The sequence below is a fragment of the Arachis hypogaea genome, chromosome 5, assembly GCF_003086295.3.
Source record: "Arachis hypogaea cultivar Tifrunner chromosome 5, arahy.Tifrunner.gnm2.J5K5, whole genome shotgun sequence".
Taxonomy (NCBI): domain Eukaryota; kingdom Viridiplantae; phylum Streptophyta; class Magnoliopsida; order Fabales; family Fabaceae; genus Arachis; species Arachis hypogaea.
Window position 1 is genome coordinate 26,939,569 of NC_092040.1, and position 11,659 is coordinate 26,951,227.

Consider the following 11,659-nt stretch of genomic DNA (forward strand, 5'->3'; position numbering starts at 1 on the left):
ATACCACAGACAAAGTTTAGATTTTTCGGATCTCAAGAATGCTACCAATGGATTCTAGCTTATACCATGAAGACTCTGATTTCAAGGAGTTGAAGGCTCTGTTGTCAGGAGAGGCAATCAACACGCATGAGTCAGGAGTCCAAGAGATACACGCTCAATCTTAAGTAGAACAGAAGTGGTTGTCAGTCATGCATTCATAGGTGAAAATGATGATGAGTGTCATGGATCATCACATTCATCAGGTTGAAGTGCGAGTGAATATCTTAGAACAAGAATAAGCTTGAATTGAATGGAAAATAGTAGTAATTGCATTAATACTCGAGGAACAGCAGAGCTCTACACCTTAATTTATGGTGTGTAGAAACTCCACCGTTGAAAATACATAAGTGGTCTGGAGGTCCAGGCATGGCCGAATGGCTAGCCTCCCCAAATATGAAAATATGATATCCAAAATTCTCTATATGATCCGAAGATGAAAATACAATAGTAAAAGGTCCTATTTATAATGAAACTGGTTACTAGGGTTTACAAAAATAGGTAAATGATGCAGAAATCCACTTCTGGGCCCACTTGATGTGTGCTTGGGCTGAGCATTGAGCTTTACACGTGTAGAGGCTTCTCTTGGAGTTAAACGCCAGCTTTTATGCTAGTTTGGGCGTTTAACTCTAACTTTTATGCCAGTTCTGGCGTTTTGACTTAAGAATATGGTAGAGAAGGGGCGTTTGAACACCAGTTTGCATCGTTAAAACTCGAGCAAAGTTTGGACTATTATATATTGCTGGAAAGCCTTGGATGTCTACTTTTCAACGCAATTAAGAGTGCACCATTTGGAATTCTGTAGCGCCAAAAAATCCACTTCGAGTGCAGGAAGGTCAGAATCCAAAAGCATCTACAGTCCTTTGTCAGCCTCTGAATCAGATTTTTGCTCAGATCCCTCAATTTCAGCCAAAAAATACCTGAAATCACAGAAAAACACACAAACTCATAGTAAAGTTCAGAAATATGAATTTTGCATAAAAACTAAAAAAATATCCCAAAAAGTAGCTAGACCCTACTAAAAACTACATAAAAACAATGTCAAAAAGCGTATAAATTATCCACTCATCACCTATAAACTTTATTCCACAAATTATGGTAAAAAATTCACTTTTGAGAGGCATTGGAACATGCTTCGGTTGGAGCAAAAATGGAGAAGCCAACTACCTACACAGAGTGGCGGCTCAAAGAGAATCAAGGTTAGTGCAACTGGAGCATACTCATCCTCATCAAACCCAGAAACACCGTTGGCTGACGAACCTAGTGTGGACTCTCCCGTTCACCCACAAGGATCAAAGAAGAGCAAGCAAAAAGATAAGAAAAAAGCACAAATGTCTGAAGATTTTAGTGAAAAGAAATCATCGGTGGTTAAAACGTTATCTCTCATGGAAGATATTAAGAATGTTAGAGAAAAGGAACTAATGGATAGGGAAAAAGAAAGAGGAGAGGAGAGGGAACATAGAGCAAAGATTATGGCAATCAAAGAGAAGGAGTTACAAATTCAAGTGGCAATGAAAGAACAAGAATTACAAGCTCAAGCGGCAATGAAAGAACAAGAATTACAAACTCAGAGGTATATCAAAGAAATGGAGATAAATGCAAAAGAAAGGGAAATGGAAAGGATGGCCAAGGAAAGGGAAAGGGAAATGGATATGCAAATACTTAATGCTGACACGTCTACAATGAGTGAAAAACGACGAGCTCTTCAGGAGATTGCATGTGAGAAAATAATTGCCAAGTGGTTTACTTAATGGTTCCTTGTATTCATAGAGTTATATAGTATGTTCTTATTTTTATTGCGTATTACTGATATGTGATGTAGTTTGTTTTATTTATTTCTGATGTAATTTTTTAAATTAGTCAATATTATTGTGCCGTTATTATTCATGAAAGTAACCGTTGCAAAACTAGCCGTTAAGTAGCCGTTGTAAAACTAGCCGTTGAGGAGTAGGTACTTATTGCAGACACACTTATAAATATCAACTATCAATGACTCTGCAACTCCACTTCAACTCTTGTTTCTCACCTTGAAAGAGAACTAAAAATTACATTTCTAGATATGGCTAAAAATTTTGATGATATGTTTAATGAGGCTTTTTATGGCAAAAGAAGACGGCAAAATAACACACTCATAGATAACTGGATCGATGAGTCTTTACTCGAAGATTCAGAAGAAGAAGATATCAATAGAAGCTCTATCCCAACTCCTCGTAGACGGATCAACAGAGATCGAGAAGCAGGACATGATCACCTTTTTCAAGATTACTTTGCAGATGAACTGGTGTATATTGCTGACATTTTTCGATGGATATTTCGAATGAGAAGACATATGATCCTTCAGATAGTAAATGCTCTCTCAAACGTCTATCCGTATTTCCAACAGAGGGTTGATGCAACTGGAAGAAGAGGCTTGTCACCACTCCAAAAATGTACCGTTGCGATACGGATGTTAGCATATGGCGTAGTAGCTGATGCTGTTGATGATTATGTGCGCATAGGCAAGAACACTACAATTGAATGCTTGAAAAAATTTGTTACAGGTGTCATTTTGGTGTTCGAGGAAGAATACTTGCGAAAATCAAATCCAAATGACGTACGACGCCTGCTACAAATGGCGGAGGGTCGTGGCTTTCCTGGCATGTTGGGTAGCATTGACTGCATGTATTGGCAATGGAAAAATTGTCTAAAGGCGTGGAAAGGTATGTACATGAGTGGTTATCGTCGGGTTGCAACCGTAGTACTTGAGGTTGTAGCATCTTCAGACCCTTGGATATGGCATGCGTTCTTTGGGGTTTCTGATTCAAATAACGATATCAACGCGTTAGATCGTTCTCCAGTGTTCGATGATATTCTAAATGACCGTGCTCCGGAGGTAAATTATACTATTGTTCCGAGGGTTACCTGAAACTGGAGGTCGATCTCGGACGAGATCTTCTGTACTGGTCGGTGCTAACGTGTCCGGCTGGTGGGAGACGGCCGGAGCTGTTGTGTCCGACTTGTAAGTTAGCAAGGGTATTAAGCAGGTATTGAGTAGAATCAGAGTATGAGTTATACCTAGGTGCTCCAGTGTATTTATAATGGTGAGATGTGACCTTTGGATAAGATAAGTTAGTTATCTTATCTTTATCTTTAGCTTTGAGTTGAGGTCAGCGTATCTTTCAACGGAACCGCCTTTATCTCTATAGGCTTAGGCCGCCTTAGGATTTGGGTCGTGCTCCTCTATCTGGGCCCTTTACTGGGCTCTTCTGTCATTTTGGCCGAGCTCTTTAAGAAGAGATCGGATTAGTCTGACCTGAAGAGGTCGGTCACTTTTATCTCCAATCATCCCGGGTCGGATAGCTCGACCCAGGGTATGAACAGTGCCCCTACTTGAGCTCGGTTCTTCCTTTGGAGGTCGAGTCCTTGACTTCGGTCCTTCTTCAGTGAAGTCGAACTCAAGCATTTTGTCAATTCCTTTCTTTGTAGAGTCTTTTTTGAATGTAGAACGTTTTCCTCTAAAAGCGCGCGCTTTTGTATTAGCGCTTTTTTGGGAACGCAAGCGGTTTTAACATCCGCATTTAATTGGCATTAATTGCCCCCATTCTCTCTTGGCTTTATTTTGAATTTTCTCGATCAAAAATGGTTTTTCTTCTTCATTTCTTCTTCGTAACTTCTCCCTTTACTCTCTCGTTTTCTGTTTCTCTCATCTGCTCTCTGTCTTTCGTTTGCGCTTCTGCTTTCTTGCGTTACGGCGTCACTTGACGATTTTCTAGGCAGCCTTTGTTTCTGCGCTTCTATTCTTTTCCTCGAAGCTTCTTTCGTCTCCAGGTTAGTCCCATTTTGTGTTTCCTCATTTATTTTTGACTTTGCGATGGAGTTTTCCTTTTGATCTTCCTTTTGGAGAAAGTTTAGATCTTTCTGTTTTTATCATGTTTGACTTGTTGCATGCTCTGGATTTATCCCCTTTTTTTGGTGCGAATCTCTTCTTTGTTTGCTTGAATCTTTTTCTTTTGCATGTTACCGCCGTTTCTGCCTGTGCTTTTGCTGATGATTTTTTTCTTGATTTCAAAAAAGTTTGCGCCTTTGCTGTTTTTCTTCTTGGTCCTTTTGGTGTTCTGATAAACTGTAGCAGTAATGTTTTTCACTGATAGACTGTAGGAGCGATGCTTTTTCTAATAAACTGTAGAAGGGTGGTGTTTTTACGTTTTTTGCTTCTTTTGTTTCTTTCGGGATTTTATTTTCTTTTTGATGAGTGCCGGGATGTAGGCTGTAGAAACAACTTGAAAACCTTGCCTGTTTACTGCCTCCAAGGGATGCCCCCAGACTTTCTTATCTTGAGTCTTGGGGTTTTCCCTTTTTGTTTGTCGAGATGTTTTGCTCCTCGTCCGGGATGTTTTTAAGTAATCCATTCTTCTCTTCTTTTTGTAGGATTTAGTTGACCTCATGTCTTCCCGAAATAACGTTGTAGAGATGCCTTCCCAGGTTCCTGCGGATATGACCGATTGGGTGGACTCCATGGTTCTTATGTGTGTCTCGCTGGTTGATTCTGAGTTTTGTGCTCAGCTTAGGCAGTTTCATAGTGTCTGTAGTAAGTTTGGTGATGAGAAGAATTATGAACTTGTCCCTCCCTCTTCTGATGAGAGAGTCTGCTTTTCAACTCGGGTTGTTGATGGTCGCCGTTTCTTTTATGCTTATGATTTTTTCTTTGGTCACCTGGGTATTACCCTTCCTTTTACTCAATTTGAAACCGACCTGTTATGGTCTTGTATGTTGCCCCCTCTCAACTTCACCCCAATTTTTGGGGTTTCATAAAAATTTTCCAATTGTTGTGCCATGGTTTTGGTATTCCTGCTTCCCAATCTCTCTTTTTCTACTTGTTTGTCTTGACTAAGCCCGGAGTGGTGAAAAAGAAGGCAGCTTGGGTCTCCTTTCATTCCACCCAGGAAAAGAAGGTCTTTTCCATGTTTGACGAGTCATTCCGCGATTTTAAAAACTACTTTTTCAAGGTCCGAGCTGTTGAAGGAACTCGGCCCTTTTTTCTGGATGAAAATGATGAGTCTGCCTTTCCCTTGGAATGGCAAAAAGACGTGAGGGTCTCCAGGTATTCTCGGGAAATGTTGGATGAGGCTGAGTGAGCCTTTGTTACTGTTTTGGAAGAACGCTGGGGTCAACCTCCCCATCTTGATACAAAGAAATTTCTAACCAATCCTTCTCTTCTTCAAACTGAACTGGGTATCTTGTGTTTCCTTTATTATCTGTTTATGTTGCTTGTAGCTGTCTTTCCGACTTGTCCGGCTTGTAGCTTAACTTTCTGTTTTATTTGCAGAGGCAATGAAGAATAACGAATCTATGAAAGTTTTTAAGAGGGCGCAGAAGGCGACTGCTGCCAAAAATATTGCTGGCAAGGCGGCTGGGGATGGGTCCTCCCAAGTGCGCGAGAAGCCATCAGTGCCGAGTTCCCCCGGGGTGAAGAAGGTGATCCCAACACCTCGGGTCCGCTTGGTGGATCCGCACACTACTTCTGCCGCTCCATCTGCTGCCCCTCCAAGTGAGAAGCAAAAGACGGCTGAGCCCTTTGACCTCAATGCCCCTGATTTCAACGCCATTGAGTTTGTAGATCAACAAATCGGGCCCTATGGTACCATCTCCATGGACGATGTGTCCATTCTCCATCATCTGGAGTTTATGGCCCGAAATCATGTAAAGATGGCATATATGTCAGCTGCTATACATCGAACTGCTCAGAATCTCCCTCTCCATGCCACCAAAGCATTTATGGAGGAGGCAAAACAAGAGTTCGACCAGATGAGGGGGCTGAAGGAGGAACTTGAGGTGAAGGTGGCCAAGCTGGAGAAGGACTTAGAGAACGAGAAGGCGAGTTCTCAAGCACTGGCTGCTTCTTTGAGGTTGGCTGAGGACACAGCCATGATGCATAAGGAGAGTTACGTTACATCTTATCGGGAGGGGATGCGCCTGAGGGGGGAGCTCGACAATGCCCGGGAAGACTATGCTGAGCTCCAGGGTTATCTCGTTGGCAGCGTGACTACTGCTTATGAGAACTTGAAGGAGCAAGTTTGAGTTATTGCTCCCGAGGCCGATCTCTCCCTCTTTAGCCTGGATAATGTTGTCAGGGATGGCAAGATTGTCCCTGATGATGAGGGTGATGATGATGAGGTTGCTCCTCCCCCTGTGTCCTCTACCAAAGTGCCGATTTCTTCTGTTCCTCCAGTTGCTCCTGATTCGGATTGCCAGATTTTGAACCGGGAGGATGGAACTGTAGATGCTGTGCGCCCTCCTTCTCCTTGTCCTGATGCTGCCAAGAAAACCCCTGATGTTTGTTGATCTTTGCTGGATGTAGTTGGCCCGGCTTGTGGGCTTTCGAAACTTTTTATTTAATTGCTGACATTTCTTAGTTGCTTATCTAGCAACTTTTTTATTTTGAAAGACAAACAATAGCTTGCTATCTTTTTGATAGTAGGTTTTGGTGGCCTTTCAAGGCCTTTATAACTCTGTAGAAAAAGAAGTAGTTTTTTGACTTGGCATCTTTTTCTGTTTTCTGCTGATGTTGAAATCTTGCAGCTCGACCTCCTTGGATTATTTCATTTTATTACTTGTATCTCAGATCCTTTGAGGCTGTGATTGTATAGGTCCAACTTGTTTCTCGGTTTTCTGTATTTGTGACCGATTCCTTTGCGTTGGTCCTCTTCTAAGTTATTTTTCTAATCCTTTTTTTTGGACCTTTGTTAGGTCTTTTTTAGGGATTACTTATAACTTGTTTTGTAGGAGGTTGACTTCGATAGGTCGACCTCTTTCTAGGTTATTTTCGTAATCCTCTTTCTTGGACCTTTGTCAGGTCTCTTTTAGGGATTACTTTTATAACTTGTTTGTAGGAGATCAACTTCGTTAGGTCGACCTCTTTCCAAGTTATTTTTTTAATCCTCTTTCTTGGACCTTTTGTCAGGTCTCTTTCATGGATTACTTTTATAACTTGTTTGTAGGAGATCAACTTCGTTTGGTCGACCTCTTTCTAAGTTATTTTTGTAATCCTCTTTCTTGGACCTTTGTCAGGTCTTTTTTAGGGATTACTTTTATAACTTGTTTGTAGGAGATCAACTTCGTTAGGTCGACCTCTTTCTAAGTTATTTTTGTAATCCTCTTTCTTGGACCTTTGTCAGGTCTCTTTCAGGGATTACTTTTATAACTTGTTTGTAGGAGATCAACTTCGTTAGATCGATCTCTTTCTAGGTTATTTTTGTAATCCTCTTTCTTGGACCTTTGTCAGGTCTCTTTCAGGGATTACTTTTATAACCTTTTTATTTTTGGGCTGACTTTGTTAGGTCGAGCCCTTCTAAGTTAAAGTAATCCTCTTTAATAAGGTTTGCCAGACCTCTTTCCAGGGTTTACTTATAACTTGGGTTGACTTGGTCCGACTTGTGAGCGTCGGCCAGCCTTTAAGTTATTATTTTAGCTATCCGTAAGACCTCGTCAGGTTCTTTTTTGGATTGCTTTCAATAACTTCTTACATTATTCTGTGTTCACCTTCGCCGATTTATAGAAAGTGGTTGGCATCTTTAGATCGTCCTTTGGGTGAATCGCGTTTTCACCTTTATCGGACGATTTATCTTTATCGTGGTCGTGTAGTGAAATTGTTTTTCACTTTCTGCCGACCTGTCGCTTTATAATCGGACGATGAATACTTCAGATTAATGTGTCTTGGATTCTTTGTAGAATATCTAAATAAACTTTATTCAAAGAAAAAATGCAAATATATACATGTGAGAATTTTCCTATCCCTTTAAGTCGGGCATGACCTAGATCTCAACAAGGTGCCTCATTAAAAAACCTTTTTAGGAAAAGGAGCACATCCACTAGTGAGATCTGTTGCCTTTTCTTGCTGTAGTACCTTCTTAGGTTGCAAGCGTGCCATGATCTGGGAAGCTCTCGTTCATCGAGTTCGGACAGTCGGTAGTAGCCCTTCCCAAGTACTTCTATGACTCGGTAGGGTCCTTTCCAGTTTGCTGCCAGCTTTCCTTCTTCGGGCCGAGTTGTTCCAATGTCGTCTCGGATTAAGATGAGATCATTCTCAGCGAAACTTCTTGGTACTACCCTTGGATTATATCTGGAAGCCATTCGACGTTTTAGAGCTTCTTCTCTGATCCGAGCTCTTTCCTGGATTTCAGGTAGTAGGTCGAGTTCTTCCCTATGAAGTTGGGAGTTTGCTCCCTCATTATAATGGACTACTCTATGCGATCCTTCTTCAATTTCTACTGGAATCATTGCCTCCATTCCGTATGCTAATCGGAAAGGGGATTCCTTTGTGGTGGAATGTGGCGTTGTTCGATATGCCCATAGATCCTGTGGAAGCTCCTCTGCCCAGGCTCCCTTTGCATCTTGCAATCTTCGTTTTAACCCTGCCAATATGACTTTGTTGGCGGCTTCGGCCTGTCCATTGGCTTGTGGATGTTCGACAGAGGTGTATTGGTGCTTTATATTCAAGTCGGCTACTAATTTTCTGAAGCCTGCGTCTGTGAATTGGGTGCCATTGTCTGTGGTTATTGAATATGGGACTCCGAACCTCGTGACAATGTTTCTATATAAGAATTTCCGGCTTCTTTGGGCGGTGGCATTGGCTAGGGGTTCTGCCTCGATCCATTTTGTAAAGTAATCTACCCCTATTATGAGGAATTTAACTTGCCCTGATCCCTGGGGAAAGGGACCGAGAAGGTCAAGTCCCCATTTTGCGAACGGCCAAGGCGAAGTCACGCTAATGAGTTCTTCTGGCGGGGGCGATGTGGAAGTTGGCATGTTTCTGACATGGTGGACATGTCTTTACAAATTCTGTAGATTCTTTCTGTAAGGTTGGCCAATAAAACCTTGCCCGAAGTATCTTTTTGGCGAGAGCCTGTGCTCCGAGATGACTGCCACAAATGCCGCCGTGTACCTCTTCTAACACTTCCCTGGTGTGGGAGGTTGGCACGCATTTTAGTAATGGTACCGAGATCCCTCTTTTGTACAGGATGTTATTTATGATGGTGTAATACTGTGTCTTCCTTTTTAGCCTCTTTGCTTCCTTTTCTTCTGTTGGGAGCGTTCCTGTTTTGAGGTAGTTGATTATGGGGATCATCCATCCTTGGTCCTGGCCTGTTATGGTTAGGACTTTTTCTGCTTCCGAGATTGATAGGTTCTGTAACATTTCCTGGATGAGGCTTCTATTGTTGCCCCCTGGTTTGGTGCTGGCTAGTTTTGAGAGTGCGTCAGCTCGAGCATTTTACTCACGGGGTATGTGGCAGATCTTGTATTCCCCGATTTGTCCGAGCTGTTCCTTGGTCTTATCCAAATACTTTTTCATGGTGGGATCTTTGGCTTGGTAGCTCCCTGTTATTTGTGATGTGACCACTTGCAAATCGCTGTAAATGTTAAGTTTTTGAGCTCCTACCTCTTCAGCCAGTTTCAAACCAGCTAGAAATGCTTCGTATTCCGCCTGGTTATTTGAAGCTGGGAATCCGAACTTGAGGGAGAGCTCAACTTGGGTTCCCTGGTTGCTTTCTATTATCACTCTTACGCTCTGGGAAGGAAATTGAGGTTTAGACTTTGCTATCTAGTCTCTAGAGTCCTGAGATCCACTTTTCTTTTTGGTTCTTCTGATGAACCACTGCTGCAATTTGAATTTCCATTTGCTGTTTGAGATCTAGTCAATTTCAATTCATTTCTTGTTTAGTTAATTGTTGCAATTTAATTTCCCTTGCTTAAATTCTGAATTCCCAGTCCTCAAATCCCTTTTTCTATTCAAGCAATTTATATTTCTTGCACTTTAAGTTACTGCAATTTACATTTCTTGCATTTTAAGTTTCAGTCATTTAATTTCTTGTTCTTTAAGATTCAGCACCTTTACTTTCAGTTCTCTTTAATTTCTGCAATTTATCCCTCTCCCTTTACATTTTCTGCTATTTACTTACTGTTGGATACAAAATCACTCAACCAATACTTGATTCGCTTGACTAAATCAACCACTGAACTAAAATTGCTTAATCCTTCAATCCCTGTGGGATCGACCTCACTCCCGTGAGTTTTATTACTTGATGCGACCTGGTACACTTGCCGGTGAGTTTTGTGTTGGATCGTTTTCCACACATTAAACTAATCACCCACTAAAGTTGCTTGATCCATCAATCCCTGTGGGATCGACCTCACTCTAAGTGAGTTATTACTACTTGATGCGACCCGGTACACTTGCCGGTTGGATTTGTGTGTTGGAAATTCGTTTTTCGCAAAAACACCAAACTTAGAATCTTAGTGTGACACTCCCATGTAGAATTGATGCAATCATCCAAAGGGATTGAAAAAAATTTGTTGCAAGGCAACACCAAACTTAGAATGTGATCATATGCCAATTTATTGAAATTTAAACAAAGCAAGGAGAAGAAATGTACCTACTGTCTACCTGTTCTTTACTTTCTTCCTCTTCTTCCAATTTGTTAAGAGGAATGACCTCAAGGGGGGAGAGGATTCAGCTAGTGTCCCTTGTCTTGGCCTCTTCTCAACAAGCTTCCTTTTGCAAATGGCTTGATTGATCTTGCTTGCTGGATCAGGGACAGGATTGGTGCTCTTGTTAGTTGCCTTCACTTCTTTGAATTCAAGACTTGGTTGCTGTGTGATTATTGGAGTTTTGTCTTCATCAAGACTCCCTTGCATTGGTGGTTCCATGAGTTGTTCCTCTTTGCACTTCTCTGCTTCACTTGAGTTTGGACGTCCTTGATTGTCCTCCTCACTTTCTTGTTCTTCCACTTCCTCTTTTACACTCAACATTTGTTTTAATAGCACTTTCATAGAAGAGGTTTGTTGTTCTTCCCATGATTTCTTCATCTCCTCTTCATATCTTTCAAACACACAGAACCAGAAAACCAATGAAACTTCAATCTATTGCTAGAATGAAGTTTTAGTTAGTTTAAGCAAAAATTCAAACAGTTAATGGGTTAATTAAAAATTAAAGAAACAGAAAAGAAAAAGTGCTTGATCTAGATCTCCATTTCACTTAATCATTGTCAATCTATTTCAATCCCCGGCAACGGCGCCAAAAACTTGATGGTGTTTTTGCGGAAAAATAAACTTCCAACACACAAATCCAACCGGCAAGTGTACCGGGTCGCATCAAGTAGTAATAACTCACTTAGAGTGAGGTCGATCCCACAGGGATTGATGGATCAAGCAACTTTAGTGGGTGATTAGTTTAGTCAAGTTAACATTGAATGAATTGTGTGAAGTTAAGCAACAGAATGTAAATTTGTAGGGAATTTAAATTGCAGAAAGTAAAGTGGCAGGAAACTTAAAGAACAAGAAAGTAAATTGCATGAAAAGTAAAGGGGGGTTGGGTGCTGGAAATTAAAGAGAGCAATAGATCAAAACTCAGAAACTCTTGCAGAAAGCTTAACTTGCAGGAAAGTAAATTGGGATCATGAACAGAAATATAAAATGAAGAACAAGTGCAGAAGAATTAAATTGCTTGAAAGTAAATTGAAAGCCAATGGAACAGTAAAAACAGAAGAGTAGCCAAGAACTCAACTGAATTGCAAAATAAAATTGAAGATCTCAGGGAATCAAAGAGACTAGAAAACAAGTCTAGATCTCAATTCCTTCCTTGATCAAA

At 41.1% G+C, this 11,659-nt stretch overlaps 1 protein-coding gene across 1 annotated transcript; it reads left to right on the top strand.

Moving 5' to 3' along the window:
- Positions 1-2,095: 2,095 nt before the first annotated feature.
- Positions 2,096-2,941, top strand: LOC140184854 (uncharacterized). Its single transcript, XM_072238043.1, has one exon. The coding sequence runs from the start codon at positions 2,096-2,098 to the stop codon at positions 2,939-2,941; it is 846 nt and encodes a 281-aa protein (XP_072094144.1).
- Positions 2,942-11,659: the final 8,718 nt, after the last annotated feature.

Coding starts and splice junctions, on each gene's coding strand:
- LOC140184854 (XM_072238043.1), top strand. CDS start 2,096: ATGGCTAAAAATTTTGATGATATGTTTAATGAGGCTTTTTATGGCAAA.